Below are 17,272 nucleotides of genomic sequence, written 5' to 3' on the forward strand. Positions count from 1 at the left end.
TAGCCATCTGAATGTCGTCTTCGGTGAAGTGCCTGTTCATATCCTGTGCCCATTTTTCTATTGGATTATTTACCTTTATCTTGTTGTGGTGGATTCCTTACCATTAAGCCACCAGAGCATTTAGTACTTAAATGTCTGTGTAGAACCTGAGGTGGTGCTGTGTGTAAAACATTCAGCTGCTAACCAAAAGGTCCCTGCTTTGAACCCACCTGCTGCTCTGAAGGGGAAAGATGAACCAGTTTTCTTCGTGGTGGTGGTGGTATTGTGTGCCATCAAGTTAGATAAGATTCATAGTGACCCTATGAATAATAGCTCTGAACCCTGCCCTATCCAGAGCCAAACTTACTGTCATTCCACCCCTGCCTGCATTACCACAGCCACTGTGTCAATCCATCTCATCCAAGGTCTTCCTCTCTTGCACTGTCCCTCTACCATTCCAAGCATGATATCCTTTTCCAAGGACCAGCCACTCCTGGCAACATGCCCAAAGTACGTGAGACAGTTTCAAAATCCTTGCCTCCAAGGGAGAAACTAGTTTCACCCTCTCAGAGAATCATTTGTTCTTTTGGCAACCCATAGTATGTTCAATACTCTTCTCCAGCACTACAATTCAAAGGCAGTGACTCTTCTTCTATCATTCTTATTCATTGTCCAGCGTTCTGATGCATAGCAAGTAATTGTGAAGATTATGGCTCAGCTTTGTCTCTAGACTGAAATCAGTGATCTTCAGCTCTCTGGAGCGGTCCCTGAGCAGATTTTCTCAGTGCAACTTGTCTTTTGATTTCTTGACTGCTGGTATCTAGAGTGTTGATTGTGGATCTGAGCAAGATAAAATTGTTGGCCCAATGGTAAGAAACTGTTATAATCTACCAGCTGCTCTGTGGGAGACAGGCAATCTCCTCCCATGAGATTAAATCGCCTTGAAAACCTGCTAGAGGGTCAGTTCTGACTCAAAAGGACGCAACATCAATTACAATAGGACAGAATAGAAACTGCCCCCAGGGTTTCCAAAAGTTTGATTTACAGCCTTGAAATCTGTGGGCAATTCTACCTTGTCTGATTGGGTTGCTGTGAGTTGGCATCAATTCAATGGTAGGATTAGGGTTTTAAAGTCTATGGGATAATAAAGATTTAGTTAGAGGTTATGTATAACATTTGGATAAAGCACTACCCCAATATGCTTCTTTAGCCTCATCTGGAACTACTTTACCCCTGGCCATCTCTGTCCCAGGAGTCCTACTGGTCTAGTAGTTAGGTATTCAAGTGTCAACCTAAAAGTCAAATCCATAGTCCCTGTGCTCAGAAAGCTGTGACGGTCTGCTTCTACACTGCTGTTAAGTCGACTGTGACTCAGAATGACCCTATGAACAATGGATTTGAACCATGTCCAATCTGTGCCATCCTGACCATCTCTGACATACTTGAGCTCACCATTACAGCTGCTGTGTCAATCCACCACGTTAACAGTCTTCCGCTTCTGCACTGACCCTCCATCTTTGGGAATTCTATCCTGTCCTACCAGGCTGCTATGAGTCAGTACTGACTCAATGGGAACAGGCAATAGTCATATTCTGCCTTGGTCTTGCTGGCCTCCTTCAGTCCCCAACTTGTGCTCTTCCTTCCTTGCCTCCACCAGTGTTACCACTGCTCAGAAAGCACCACACCCCAGTGCGGCTTCCTAACTCTCCATCTCTCAGTCGTCTGCTTAAAGGTGACCTTTTCCAAGAAATAGTCCCTATGCTCACGCCTGTCAGAATCTCCTCATTCTTAGTCCCTGCACGTCTCCTCTGGGGCAAAGTTAGTATATTAAAAGGCTTGTTTTGGTCACATATATGGGCTGTGGCTGGCACATATTAGAGATTTAGGAGAAGTTCATGGACTGAATGGAAGAGTCTTAAGAGAAAAAAGTAAGGAATGGGGATGGGCAGTGAAGGTACAAAGTGGAGGTGCAGGGCTGCTTGCTTCCTCCTGCCAGCCAGAGCTTGGCAAAGCCTCATATTCACTCCATAGAGGGGTCGTGGCTTCTCTCTCTGATGGCGTCTGTGGATGTGGCCCCACTGAATATAGGGGTAGATGACCTGAACAGCACTAACGCCAAGTCGCACCTACACCATGGCTATCCAGCCTGCCCTGTCCAGCTGCCAGGAGTGTCAGGTCTGCCAGGGAGCTGGCTATTACTTTCCCTGTAAATGAAATCAATGTTTACTTTGTAGTCTTACCAAACTACACTTTTGAGTTTGGGTTGGCCATATCAAGTTTCCTTACTTACCGTGAACACAGGTTCCACACAGCTGTTCACCTGCTGGTGGCCTAGGTGCTACAAAGGTGCAATCAAAGAGACTGGATCCTCATGCCACTGGTGGCCACAGATTAACAGAGTTACGGATGACCACACCACACACCGCTTAAACTCTGCACAGAAAACGCACATATTCATGCCTATTAAAAGTTTTTATTTTCTTCTTTATACTCAGAAACAAAGAAATGGCCCAACTGCCAAAGCGTCTCATCTTCAATCAGATGAGAGGCAAGAGAGAGACAGGAGGTGTGGGTGGTAGGTGGAATGTGGGAACACTTTTTTTGGCCATTTTCCCAACTATCACTCCTTTATTCAGCAGCCCCTGACTCCAAAACATTAAGGTGTAAACACAGCTTGTTATCCTTTGGGAGGTTAGGGAGGCACAGTTACAGCCAAGAAATTAATGCCCACTTTCAACAGGAGATGGGTCCAGTGCGTATCTTGGGGCCAGGGAGAGGGAGGGCAGGAGTGGGTTGAGGAAGCTGCTGGATGGAGGGGAAAAGAGGATAACCAACCCCCCTCAAAAGGAGTGGGGCTCTTGGTCCTACCCCTACCTCTCCCAGCACCAGCCACTCCCTACATCCTAGCAGAATTGGTCATCATAATCCTCGTCCTTCATCCCTTTCAGCCGAAGCCGGGCAAAGTCCTCAAATACAATGTCATCGTCTGTGGCATAGCTTTGTGGGGGAAAAGAAGGGGCAAGGCAAGGACTTCAGACTCTTTTCTCAACATCCTGCTTCCCTCCCAGACACAGGTGTTAGTGTAGTAATGGGACCAGAAATAGTTACAAGAAAGGGCGGAGGAAGGGCAGTAGTAGGCAGCCTCATAAGAACAAGCCATGTGGATCTGATAGTTCAACCACCCCATCACCTCTTCCCCCCTAGGGCAGAAAATAGGAGGTATGAGGGCAGACTTGAAAACTGGGACTCTTTTCTAGAGCTAGACAAGAGAGAAGGTGGGGGGGGGAGGGACGTCTTACTTGGTATCAAATTCAATGAGGTTGGTATCCACAGGGACATCTGTTTCGGGAGCAGCTAAGGCGGGGGAGGAGAAAGGGTGGGTGGGTATGTGTTGGAAGTTTCAGCATTCCTCTCCCGGCCCCCTTACATCCTCTGGTTTGGGAGCTTGGAGTAAGAGGCTTACCTGACTGGGGTCTAGGGAGGGTGATAATGTGGTCATGGGGCTTGGGGTGCATAAGGACAAAAGGCAGCTCCACCGAGACATCCCTGGGGAAGGGAAGAACTAGCATGAAAAGGATACTGGCCCAGCACCAGAGAGAATCGCTGCGCTCCCACCTGGGCCCCTACCACACTCACCCGCCTCGAGAGACCACCAGCTTCACCTTGACTCTATAGGACACCAGGATTCCCAGCACCTCCTTATTGGCACCCTCTTTTACTCTGTGGACAGGATGAGGAGTCGGATTAAGACCCAGAGCTTTGCACCCTCTTCCATTGGGTGCTGCAAACAGCAAAGTGACATCAGCCCTGAGCCCCAGCTGCACATGCTGCGCTGTCTTCTATGCAGAGCCCTGCTGTGGCTTCCTTCCCATCTTTTGTTTCACAGTAAAAGCTCAAGTCTCCATTCCTCATCTGCTCTTTGATCGCATCTCCTCTCCCTGTTACACACTCTCACTATGCTGGCCCATTGGCCTGCTGTGTGAACACAGAGCGTATACCCTGGACAGAGTCTCAATTTTGTGAAGCTGTGGATTCCTGTGGCTGCTCCTGCCATAGGGCACGGTGGCACTGGGAAGGCGACCAGTGGCTCTGCTGGCTACCTGATGTCTCACACACATATACCTGACCTGGCCCCACCTCTGGGTCTCTGCACTTGCTGTTCTCTCTTCTTAGAGCCCATTCCCTGCTTATGCACACTGCTTACTTCCTTTGGGCTGCTGCTATTGTGTGCCATCAATCAGAACCGACCCACAGCTGATCCTCCAGTGGGTTTTCAGAGACAGTAAATCACACGGGAGAAGATGGCCCGTCATTCTCCCAGGGAGCAGCTGATGGACTCAAATCGCGTGCCTTTGGGATTGCAGTGCAGCTTCTTGCCACCAAGTTACCAGAACTCCCTTCCTTCCTTTGGGTACTTACTCCAAATTTACCTCTGTAATATGTTTTCACAGTCACTGTCTTCAAGTTAACACACTGTCTCTCTATCTGATCTCTGTAACTATCTGCCTTCTCTGCATTTTCTCCTTAACACTAGCCACTAATAAACCAACATTACATCAGGATCAGCCTTGTCTACCTTTGGGTAGAATGTGAGATTTGTCTCATTTGTACACTGACAGCTCCCTGGCCCCCAGGGCAGAGCCTGGCACCCTTTTGGAAGCAGTGGTTGTTTCTTGGGCACCAGGCACCCTCCCATGCTCTGTCCTCCCTCCACCATCACCCCTTACATGGTGCTGGAAGCCAAATTGGTGTCCTCATGTTTAAGCTTTCCGTCCAGGGCGAGGCCACGCTTCTCCCGGTTGTCACTGAGCAGTGGGGTGATGGTGTACACCTTACAGAATGTGGAACTGGGGGATACCTGGTCACTGGAAGGGGTGGGGATAAGAGAACGAGACTCGTGGAGCGCCAGGCTGGGTGAGGCACAGCCCATCACCACCATCAAGCAGCATCCCCCACATCACACTCAACCTTTCTCCTATTGGATACAACACTAAAAGGGAAGAGGGTGTCGCTGAACCTGCTCACAAAAACCAACAGCTGGGTATCAACCAACTTTGCAAGGCTTGGCCCTGTCCTCTGTGACTGGGGAAAATGCTGCCCTGGTCCTACGCATCTCCCACAAGACTGAGATCCAGATCTGCTTGGTACTCACTCTTGTTCAATCTGAGCCACCGGACACTTGTACTGGGCAGTGCTGAAGAGGCAGATGTCAGCATACTGTCTCACTATGGGGTAGGATGGGAAGGGGGCATCACAGCAGCTCTGGATGGAGCTCGACTCCAGACCACCTGGCACAGCCCCATGGCCCAGCACAACAACCCCCGCTGTATGTATGTACAGCACTCTCCACAGAAGTAAACTCTGGGGCCCCACAGATCATTCTGGAACAATCTAACTTTATTAAGTGCTGGTGGGCTCCCCATAACAGGACATATCTTTGGGCTGAGCCCCATCTGCAGTCACTGCCTCCCCCAAGACCTCCCAACCCACACTTCCTACCAGAGACTTTGATCTTCTTGACGGTCTTGGTGGAGTTGTTGGTGACGTGGACATTGACGTTGAGGGGCTCCCCATGGTAGTACAGCTTTGGGGGTAGGAGGTGTGTGAACTTGGCTTGTTTCCATGGGCTTAATTACTAGTGGGACCCCAGCTCAGACTCACTGTTCTGCCTCCTTTCTCCAAATCCAAAGTGTGAGCCACCCCAACCCAGCTAGGGCACCTCCTTCAGAGACAGCCTTCTTGACATGTGACTTCACCCCTCCCCAAGAGCTTAGCCTATGTTGTGGCCCCTCAGTCAGCCGTGTGCACCCCACCTCCTTGTCCAGGGATGCTTCAAGGTGCAAAGACCGGTCAGACATGAGGAAGTGGCGTGTGGTTTCAGCTGAAGGTTGGGGGCCAGGTTTCTCGGGGGCAAATTGTACCTTTCGGATCACGAGCCGCACAGAGTTCCTGGGAGTGGGGGTGGAGAGCGGGGAGAAAGCAGTCAGCCCTCAGACCCTCAAACCCTCATTCCTCCTCCCACAGGCTGGGGACTAATGGAAACAGGCCTGGGGGTGGTTAAACCACACAGGTTATTTCCCTCACCTTTTGTGGCTTTTCTCTTCTAGTGATTTGGCACAGAAGGCTCGAATCTCAAAGTCTACACCACAGGCCTTGGGAGGGAGAGAAAGGTCAGGTCTTACACAAGGCCTGGCACTGCCCTTCCGTCCTCCTTTCTTCCCTCATTTTGAGCAACTCTTCTTGGCCCCTCATGATCTGAAGGCTGAGGAAATGGAATCGTCTTCTTCCTCTGCCTTCCTGGGCCCTGGCACCTGACAGAGGGCCAGTACCAGCAGCTCCAGGTGAGCCACTAACCAAGGTCCATGCAGGCCAAGAAAGTGAGAGGCTGTGTCCCAGGTAAGCAGTGACCGCACCATATACTCTCAAACACCAGGACACCTCCCTGCACAAGACCCTGCTTCTGGGTCCTCTAGACAACCCTCCCTTCTTCCCATGCTGCTGCTGGCCTTCATCCATCCGGCTCCACGGTTCTCTTACCTTCCCGGTGTCCTCTGGGCCTGGCTGCAGCGTGACAGAGCAGGGCAGATTCTGGGGTATCTGTGGCAGACAGGAAGGAAAGCTTCAGTTTCTCTAGAAGCAACCCCCTCACCTCCAGTCTTCCTCCTTATCTCAACCTTGGGATGAGAAAGGAAGAAGGGAGGGGCCCCAGGAGGAAGGAGGGAGACAAGGACTTCCCAAATGTAGGAGGACCTTAAATAAAGGGAGGCGGGTCAGGGGTCCCGGCCTCTTGTTCCCTTTCACCCCAAGGCCACAGTCTCACTGTGCCTGTGATAGGCACCTTGCCCTCAAATATGCCCCAAGACCCTATGCCCTGCAAAGGGTGGTGGTATCCTCACTGTGAAAAAAAAGGGATGTGCATGCTGGCCCAGCTTCCTCAGCAGCCGGTCCTGCAGGCGGGTGGGAGGCCTGGGTGGGTTGGGCACTGGGGGGAAGGCCTGGTAGGTGGCGATGAACAGATCTTTGCGGAAGGACAAGCCCAGCACATCCAAATCTTCACGGCCATAGCGGAAGGCACAGGTCAGGGTCACAAATACTGGCAAAGGAGGGCAGGATGAGAAGGTCGAAGGACACCCCTCTTCCCTGTGTCTTTGCAGGTGCCCCACCTGTGGGAGAATATCACTGGCCTGTCCTACTCTTTCCTGCTCCCTCGGCCTGCCATCTGTCTGGCACCCATCAATGCCAGCCCGTTTTGCCTTCCCCAGCTTCCCATGGGCCCTTTCAGGTAAGGCCTATACCTTTTCTGTCCTTCAGGTAGTCAGGGTCCACCAGCACTACACCATCTAGAAAGGGACACGTGAGGTCACTTCCCAGTGGAGACTCTCCCCGCTTCTTCCCCTCCTCAGGGGATGAACTGCCACTTCCTGGGAGGACTTACCTACAGGGTCCACTTTATCCAGGTGGTCTACAAAGTCCCGCTTGCCCAAGTACACAGTGAGCTGAGGGTGCAGAGGGTCACAGAGGAGGTTGGGTAGGAGGGTGACAAAAAAGCAGAGCCCTCAAAGCGGCTGTCCTGCCCTGGGTCTTCCCAGGCTGGGAAATCAGGAAGGAATTTCTCCCGTTTCCCTCCACTCCAGGCGGTGGACTTTCCATGACTGCCCCCCCTTTAGGCTGCTTAGTTGCTTCCTAATCTCTGTTCACACTTCTGCCCACTTTCACCCACTTTTGTAAGGTGGGGGTCTTCATCCCTAGGCAACCATGTAAAGAGGAGCTGTTGGCCTCGGGGGCTCTGGGACAAGCAAATCATAAGTGGGGGGCTTGGTGGGGTGTGTTCACTTTACCTAGGCCCAAGCATCTAGGTTTGGCTCCTCTTTCATCTTGTTTTGGGACCCAAGCCACTCCCCACCCACCCTTGCAGCTAGCCCAAGCAGAGCAGGGAAGGAAGTCAGCTCTTGGCTGTCACAGGAAGTGGGGAGCTAGGGGTTGGGGAGCATCGAGGGGCACCCTGGGCTTTGTTAGTGCCCAGGGAGGGCTGAGAGCATGTGGGAGACTCACCTTGCAGTTAGGGCTTGACTTCTTGAAGACCCTAACAAAAGAGAAAGGGAAACCCCACTGCCTCCCTCAGACTCAGCAGGAACCCCCATCTCAGGACTCTATCCCTCCCCCCCAGCCTGGTCAGCAGAGTTCATCCAGGATTCCAGCCCAGGGGTTTTGCTCAGCCCCACCTCCTCCCACTATTCCCAGAAGGAAAAGCAACCACAACTTCTTAATATTTCAAGCACGACAGCCACTTGAAGTGGGTTGCCATGGCAAATCCCCCTTCTCTTATTCTTGGGCTATTTTCACAATCCCCCTCCCACCATGGTAATGGCCACTGGTTGCCACAGGAACCACCCAGGTTTTCCTTGAGGACCCTCAGGGGCAGGCTGCAGCAGCATGTACAGAAGAATGAGTCCTCCAGCTAGGTCTGGAGCTGGGGAATTGAATGGGATTTGCTGTTTCTTTGGCTCTACTTGCTCTTCCGAGGAGGAAGGGGTGGATGTCCCAGTGCCAAAGACAACCTTGACTTGGAAAAGCAATGGCTCTGGCCTTTGCCTCTGAAATGGCTTCTAAAACAGAACTCCTCAAGTCAGCCCCTACTCCATTAACCTCCAGCTGTCCTGATCTCTGATCTCAGCAACTTAAAAGCCTATCCATCTTTCAGATATCACCTCTTTTGGGAGTCAACTCAGTCTAGACCCCAAGTCAATCTTCTGATACACACACACACACACACACACACACACACATATGTGTAAGAACACTCCAAGGACAGTTAGTTGGGTCTCTGTCTCATCAGATAGACAATGAGCACTAAAAAAACAAACCAATAAAACCCCAAAAAACAACTTCACTCAAGCCCAGTCCAACTCACAGTAGTCTTCCACTGGGTTTCTGAGACTGGACTGCCTCTCCCTTGGGGCAGCTGTTGTTTTTATGTGCTATTGAGTTGGAACCGACTCTAAGTTTACCCTTCAGCAGGTTTTCAGAGGCTGTAAATCTCATGGGAGATTGCCCATCTTTCTCGCATGGAGCAGCTGGTGAGTTTGACCCACTTGCCTTTGGGCTGGCAGGTTTAGCTCCTTACTATGAGGCCACCAGAGCTCCCTATTGGCGTAGCTTGTGGAATCAAACCATTGACCTTTTAGTTCGTGCCCTGACATTCTGAACACTAAGCCACCAGGGTTCCTTACATAGACTTTAAACATTAGAGGTCTTATTATTTTAAGGCTCCCCAGTACAATGCCAGCCATATAATAAAGATGATGACGTAATTGTTGTTAAGTGTCATCAAGTACAACGCACAGCAAACCTATGAACAACAAATCTGAACCTTGTCCCATCCTCATCATCTCTGACACACTTGAGCCCACTGCTGCAGTCACTGTGTCAATCCACCTTTCCAATCATGATGTTCCTCTCCAAGGAATAGCCTCTCCTAACAACATGCCCAAACCATGTGAGACAAAGCTTTGCCATTCTTACTTCCACTGGCTAATATTTATTGTGGGAAGACTGTGCCCAGCAATGCTTCAAATGGTTCATGAAATGGTTCCACCTACTCTTAACAACCCAGCAACAGAGGTCCTAATATTCCTATTTTACAGGTAAGGAAACTGAGGCACACAGTAGTTAAGTGTTCTTGTAAAGTCACAAAATACAAATGGTAGAACTCAGATTCAAACTGACAGTCTGGCTCCAAGCCCTTGCTCTTAATAAATTGCTGTATTATCTGGCCCATGTAACTGGCATGAATCGGGTTTGGTTTGTTTGTGTTTTTTTTGACTGAATGGGATTCACTTTCCAGTTGCTGAAACAATGTAAGCCTTGACTCCACTCCTCCCTGGATTGTAGGGAAGTGTGATGTGGGCCTGTTCTTTGCTGACCCACTGTACTCCCCCAACCCATAGAGCCTCAGCAGCAATCCCAGAGAACAGAGAAGGACCCTAAGAGAGCAGACACTGAAATGCTGCCAACTGGCAAGTCCTTCCTTCACAGCCCAATTCTCCCCTTCTCCAAAGGCAGAGCTGTCAAGACTGTAAGGCAGAAGGGTACGGAAGTTCCCAGAGACATCAAGTAGTTCAGAAGAATAAAGCATTGATGCAGGAGCAGCTCTGGTGAGCACCCTCTCTTGTCCCAACTTGGTGGCTGACTGCTATGGCATCGCCTACCCTCTGTCTCCCCTTTGACCTCAGTTGCTTATGGTTTTCTTTGTGTCCCAGGGTTTCCTTCCATCAGGAGCCCTGGCAGAGGGCTGGGACAGCCACATGTGGACCAACTGGAGGGTGGTTCTAGAGCAATTGCTGGGAGTAGCTGTCATGCACTTGCCCTTTGGATCTCAACCCAGCTACCTCCTTGACAGGCTAAGGAGGCGCAGCACATGTATTCTGAAGATGGCAAGGAGGTGAGGTGCCCAAGGAAGTGCCCAGTAAAGTGTGTGTATGTGTGTGTGCAATAGCAGATGCCCCTCATATTTCCTGCCATTCTCTCCACTTCCTGTGGCCCTGAGTGTGCTGGGGGTAGGAATTGTGCCAACTCAGCAGTCAGTCCCCCTTTAGTCCATCTTCTCTTTCCTTGAACCACATAACGGGAACTGGGGGGGCTCCCTCAAGTCAGCAACTTCCCCTTTCTCTGGGGTGATTAGCCCCTTATCCAAAACATCAGTATTACCTCTTCTGGTCATCTTTCTCCAATACTGGCAGAGCCAAAGTTCAGAAACCTGGGTTTTCATACTCCCTGGCTGGGGAGTGGTGGGGCTGTAGAACATTCTATAGAACAAGTGACAGCTAAACCAGGACCAGGCCTGCATGCCTGCTCCCCTTTGACTTGAGGAACTACAGGTCCAACATCTCAGCTCTTTCATTCCTGTTACCCAGGGACTCAGGCTGTCCTCTTGGGTGACAACAGGAAGTGGATTTTGCTACAGCCCAAAAAGAGAACTCGGGGTGTTAGTAGAAGGAAGAAGCCTCTATTGCACAGAAAACATCCGGGGAGTGGATGGCATGCCTGGGGCATACTGCCCACCCCCACCTGGGGGCTGGGAGCACGGTTCATATTTAGGGAAGGTCGCAGCACACTGTTGGCCCAAGATGAAGATGTTGCTTCCAGCAATGCGAGGAAGCAGAAGTTTGGAAAAGGAATCACCTAGTCCTTGGGACAGGTGGGGGCAGCACGGTGCCCATGGGGCACTGGATGCAAACCTTTCTATCACCTCAACAAGAGTCTGAGGGAGCTCCCTCTCAACGTCCAGACTTCCCCAGGGCTGGCCACCTGCTCCTCCTTTCTCAGCCCCTGCATCCTGCACAGGAGAACCCAGGCGACTGGCCCCCACATCCCTGCGAGAACCCAGCCTCTAGGTTCCTGGTCTCCTTCAGTTCTCGCTTCCTGCAAGGGTCCGCGCATACGCCCCCATTATTCTCGAGGACCTAGGCGTGCGGCCCCGATGGCTGCCTCCCAAGGGACCCAGGCGTTCGGCTCCACAGCTTCTCTCTCCCATGCCCTGATCTACAGACCATCGCGGCACCCGCCTCGAGCCACCGCCTGTGCCTCATCGCGAGGCCCCACCTCCCTTACCTGGTCCCGGGTTTCTCTCCCATGGTGCGAGCGCCCGCCGCCCGCCGCCCGCCGCCCGCCAGGTTCGCGGATCGCTCGAAACCTCCTCGCCTGCTGCCAGCTCCCTGCTCCTCCCCGCGCCACTGCGCACGCGCAATCTCCGCTCTTTCAGCTCTTCCCCTCTCCCCACGCTCTCCCGCCCCAGAGCCTGGTGAACCGAGGCCAGATGCGTCAGCCCGGATCGCGCGCGCCGTGGCGCTCCCGCCCCCTCCCCGCAGGCTCACTCGGTGATTGGCTCGAGCCGGCCTCCTAGCCCCAGTGATCTTTCACCACCGTGTACCACCCCCGCTCTTCCCGCCCATCTTCCCGCCCCTCCACCTTCACTTGGAAACTGATTGGACTCCCCTAAACGAAGGTTCCCGCCTTTCAGTAGAATAGAGCCCTCTTATTGGCTCCCGGCGTCCAGGACTCTACAGGGGTCCCCTCCCCTTTGTTTGCTTTCCTAGGGATGGTAGGTGGGTGGTGAAGGGGTTGGGAGCGTGATTTGTAAAAAGGGGTGTGGGGGCTGCAAACGTCGGAGTTCGGTTATGATTGCGTGGTACTTGCTTTACTGAGTACAGCTTACCTACTTTCCCCAGAGTTTGCAGCCTTTTTTGACCCACCCTCCAGCTACTTTATTGTGGTGTCTCAGCTCCCTCTGGTGTCTGTTTCTGCAGATTTCCTTTTCGTAATTTATCAGCTTACCCATTTCTTCCCACCTACACATTCCAGCTTCCATTCACCCATTCACTTATTTATTCACTTACCCACTCAGACAACCAGCCATCCTCCTTTGTGCCAGTCCCTGTTGCTAGGCGATGAGAGCACAGACATGATTTAACATGGCCTCTGCCTCCCTAGTGTATTCGAAGAGACACATCAAATATTATAATCCCAGGAATGCTCTAATGGAGGTATGACTCAGTAGGCAAAGTACAGCACCTGGCAAGAGCAGGGTTGGGGTGGGGTGTGAAGAAAGTTCAGGCTGTCCAGAGGAGATTACATTTAAGGACAACCTTGAAGGATGGGTAGAGACTGAAAATGAATAGCCCAAAGAGAGAAAGACAAGCACAAAAATATTTGAAGTGTTTGTGAGGGTATATGGCCGGACAGATGAGTCTGAGAGGAAGACTGCAATAGGTTGTGAAGAATTTTGTATAGTCTATAAAGAAAAGAGCTGTCCTCAAGACACCTGGAACCACTAGCAGTTAAGCAAGGATCAAGTTGTTTGTTGTTTTTGTTTGTTTGTTTGTTTGTTTTTAATGAAGTTACTTGAGAGCAATATGGAAGGTAAAAGAAAGTGGGGCAAGTCAGAGTAGGGAGAGTAATTATCTGTAAATGAGCTGCTCAAAGGTATATATAATGAACCCTTGAACTAAAGAGCTGTAGTGGGAGGGAGAAGAGGGTCCACACTGAAGAGTCATTTCTGGGGTAAAGTTGCCTGGATTTGGGAAAGGATGATGGATTTATGGGCATTTTTAAATCTGTGAAGCTAAGAAATTTATCATTTTCCATATCTTTTTTCCATCCTGTTTTTAAGTGCTATTAACATGAACTTCTACCATTAACTTGAACCGCTAACCTTTTGACTATTAGCTTATTGCCCCTTCCCAACTACCAGAGCTGCTTTCCTATACTAAAAAAAGATCATGGCACTGGAATTGATACATAGCTGATCCTCCCGTGTATTTTTGGAGGCTGAAAAATTTAAGATCACACAAGACTAAAATCTTGTTAAAGATTATTTTGAAATGGTTAGAACAGTAGATTAATAGAGAATTGCTAGAAATTCAAGTTGGATTTAGAAGAAGCTGTGGCACAAGGAATTGTTGTTATGTGCCATCAAGTCACCTGCAACTCATAGCAACCCTATGTACAGCAGCCCTAAACTCTGCTCTATCCTGTGCCAATCTTATTGTCTCTGACACACCTACCCCTATAACCTCAGTCACTGGATCAATCCATGTCATCGAGGGTCTTCCTCTCTTGTGCTGTCCCTCCACACTCCCAAGCATATCTCTCTCCAAGGACTGGTCCCTCCTTGCAACATGTCCAAAGTATGTCAAACGAAGCTTCAGAATCCTTGCCTCCAAGGAGCAGCCTGGTCTCACTAGTGGCAAGAAGTTGTGCTGCAATTCCGAAGGCACTCAGTTGGAAGCCACCAGCTGCTCCTCGGGAGAAGGATGGGCAATCTCCTGCCGAGTGATTAATTGCCTTTGAAAACTCACTGAAAGATCAGCTATGGGTCTACAGTAAACAACAATAGCAACAAGACCAGGAATATAAATTATAACGTGGGATGGATCTTAGGTGAGAGTAGAGTACCAGAAGGATGCCCATCTGTGTTTTATTGACTATGTAAAGACAATTGACTGTGTGAATCATAAATTATAGCTAACATTGAGAAGAATGGGAATTCCAGAATACTTAATTATATTCATGTGAAACCTAGACCTAGAACAATAAGCGATTATTCAAACAGAGCAAAGAAACAGTACATGGTTTAAATTTCCTCACTTCAGCCACACATATACCAAAATTGGAATGATACAGAGAAGATGCATGGACCCTGCGCAAGGATGACATGCAAATTCTTGAAGTAGTCCATATTGTAAAAAATAGAGATAGGTACGTGGAGGACTTGGCTCCACAGTCAACAATCTTGTCACCAGCAGCCAGGAAATTAAAAGACGTATTGCCAAGACTGCTGTTAGGGATCTCTCCAAAGTATGAAAAGCAATGGTGTCTCTCTGGAGACTAAGGTGTGTCTGATATCATGGTCTTTGCAATCACTTGTTATGCATCAGAGAGTTGAACAATGACTAGGGAGGATAGAAGGAGAATTGATGCCTTTGAGCTGTGGTGCTGGAGAAGATTATTGAGTGTACCATGAACTGCTAAAAAAACAAACAGGTTCAGCCTGGAGAGGGTTAAACTTGGCTACTCCTTGGAGGCAAGGATTCTGGGGCTTTGTCTGATATACTTTGGACATGTTGTAAGGAGGAACCGGTCCTTGGAGAGGGACATCATGCTTGGGAGGGTAGAGGGACAGCACAGGAGGGGAAGGCCCTCTATGAGATAGATTGATTTAGTGACTGGAGTAATCGGGATGGGTGTGTAAGAGGCAGTGTGATTGGCACAGGATAGAGCAGGGTTTAGGGCTGTTGTACATAGAGTCGCTATGAGTTGCAAGCAACTCGACAGTATTGCTTAATATGCACGCTGAGCAAAGCATTCAAGAAGCTGGACTGTGTGAAGAAGAATGTGCCATCAGCAACCTGTCTTATGCAGGTGATACAACCTTGCTTGCTGAAAGAGAGGAAGACTTGAAATATTTACTGCCAAAGATCTATATGGATTACATCTCAACATCAAGAAAATAAAAATCCTCACCACTAAGGGAGATCTGGTGGCCTAGTGGCAAGACACTGCACTGTAATCCCAAAGGTACACTGTTCAAATCCACCAGATGCTGTGCTGGAGAAGGAGGGGGCAATCTTCTCCTGTACCAGTCAGATCTGATTTGATGGGACACATAAAAATAATACAATAAAAATTTTTAAAAAATCACCACTGGGTAGACAACATTATGATAAATGGAGAAAATGTCTAACACCTCTCCAGAGTGCTAAATAGCAACAATATCAGTTCAAAGACTAAGGTGCACCTGATCCAGGCCATAGTCTTTTCCATTGAAATTTGGACAGTGAAGAATAGATTCCTTTGAGTTGTGGTGTTACAGAAGAGTACTGAATATTCCATGAACTTCCAAAAGAAAAAATATGTCTCAGAGAAAGTGCAACCAAAGTGCTCCTTGGAGGCAAGGATGTCTGTTTGTTATATATGTGGTGTCTTGCTTGTTGATGTGATGCTGTAAGCTATGTCATCATTACTTTGAATATTCGCATGATGAAGAGGTTTCAGTGAAGCTTCTACACTGCGACAGAATGAGAAGAAGGGCTGGCCATTTATTTCTGACAGTGAGCCAAGGAAAACCCCTTGGATCACAATAGACACAATATAGTGCTGGAAGGTTGGAAGGTACTCAAAACACAATGACCATACACATAAACAATTAAGTAGTAGGCCACTGACTAGGTTGGCAATTTGAAGCCACCCAGAAGCACTTCAGGAGATAGGTTTGGTGATCTGCTTCCAAAATACAGTGGCCACAACAATGGTCTTGAACATGCTAACGACTGTGGAGATAGTATAGAACCAAGTAGTGTTTCCTTCTGATGTAGGAGGCACTGCCATGACTCAGAACCAACTAGATAAGAATAAAAGAGAATAACTAAAAAGAATAACTAAGAATAATAATTTAGTGTTTAATTCAATTCAATAAAGAAAAATTTAGAAAGACATTACATAAAACCAGAAAGGCCAGAACTGATGAAGTTGTTGTTATGTGCCATTGTGTCACTTGCAACTCATAGTGACTTTGTACAACAGCTCTGAACCCTGCTCTATCCTGTGCCGCTCACCTCAATTACCCCTGTCTCTGAGGCAATCCATCTCATCCAGGGTCTTCCTGTCTTGCATTGTCCTTCTCCAAGGACTGGTCACTCCTTGCAACATGCCCAAAGTATGTCAGACAAAGCTTCAGAATCCTTGCCTTCAAGGAGCAGCTTGTTTTCACCCTCTCTAGCATGAACCTGTTTGTTCTCCTAGCAGTCCATGGCATATTCAATACTCTTCTCCAGCACCACAGTTTAAAGGCATCGATGTTGTTGTTAGGTGCCATCAAGTTGAATGTGACCCATAACAACCTTATGAAAAACAGATATGAGCCTGGCCCTATTCTGTGCCATCTTCACCACGTCTGACATAGTTGAACTCATTGCTGCAGTCACTATGTCAATCCATCTGGTTGAGGGTCATCCTCTCTTTCACTAACCCTCCATCTTTCAAGGCATGATAGCTTTCTCCAAGGAATTGCTTCTCCTCGCAACATGCCCAACATATATGCGATGAAGCTTTGTTATTTTTGCCTCTAAGGATTGGCCATCCACTTCTGAAATAGCAGGCCTCTGAAAACCCTATGCACAACAGAACACACGTAGACTAACAGAAAGGGCAACCTAGGTAGAACTTTGAAGAGGAACAGTTGTAAGCAGACACTAGCGATTGGAACATGGAATGTGAGAACTATGAATGTAGGAAAATTAGAAATTGTTAAGAAAGAAATGGAACGCAAAAATATTGACATGCTAGGCTTTGGAGAGATGAAATGTACTGGCATGGGGCATTTTGAGTCAGATGATCATATGATATATTACTCCGGAGATGAAAAAGTGAGAAAAAATGGGGTTGCTTTCGTAGTTAAAAAAGTAATTTCTAGATCCATCTTGAAGTACAACATTGTGAGTGATAGGATTATATCCATATGCTTACAAGGAAGTCCAGTGAATACCACTATCATTCAGATATATGCACCAACAATCAGAGGCAAAGAAGAAGAAATAGATGATTTCTGCCAACTTTTATAGTCGGAGATAGATCAAACATGCAATCAAGATGCATTGATAATAATGGGTGACTGGAATGCAAAAGTCGGGAACAGAGAAGAAGAATCAGTAGTTGGAAAATATGGGTTTGGTGACAGAAATGAAGCTGGAGATAGAACGATTGAATTTTGTACAATCAATGACTTATTCATTGCAAA

General features: G+C 48.7%; 1 protein-coding gene across 1 annotated transcript; it reads right to left on the reverse strand.

The window, feature by feature from the left end:
* Window positions 1-3,290: 3,290 nt before the first annotated feature.
* Window positions 3,291-11,612, reverse strand: ARRB2 (arrestin, beta 2). Its single transcript, XM_006903577.1, is given in 14 exon segments — window positions 3,291-3,333; window positions 3,443-3,525; window positions 3,616-3,699; window positions 4,838-4,844; window positions 5,132-5,204; window positions 5,479-5,563; window positions 5,793-5,928; window positions 6,064-6,131; window positions 6,517-6,576; window positions 6,876-7,072; window positions 7,275-7,319; window positions 7,415-7,475; window positions 8,032-8,062; window positions 11,590-11,612. Coding segments are annotated over 14 exon segments (996 nt in total).
* Window positions 11,613-17,272: the final 5,660 nt, after the last annotated feature.

This window comes from Elephantulus edwardii, unplaced genomic scaffold, assembly GCF_000299155.1.
Source record: "Elephantulus edwardii isolate Elephantulus edwardi_28Jun2011 unplaced genomic scaffold, EleEdw1.0 scaffold00246, whole genome shotgun sequence".
Lineage (NCBI taxonomy): Eukaryota > Metazoa > Chordata > Mammalia > Macroscelidea > Macroscelididae > Elephantulus > Elephantulus edwardii.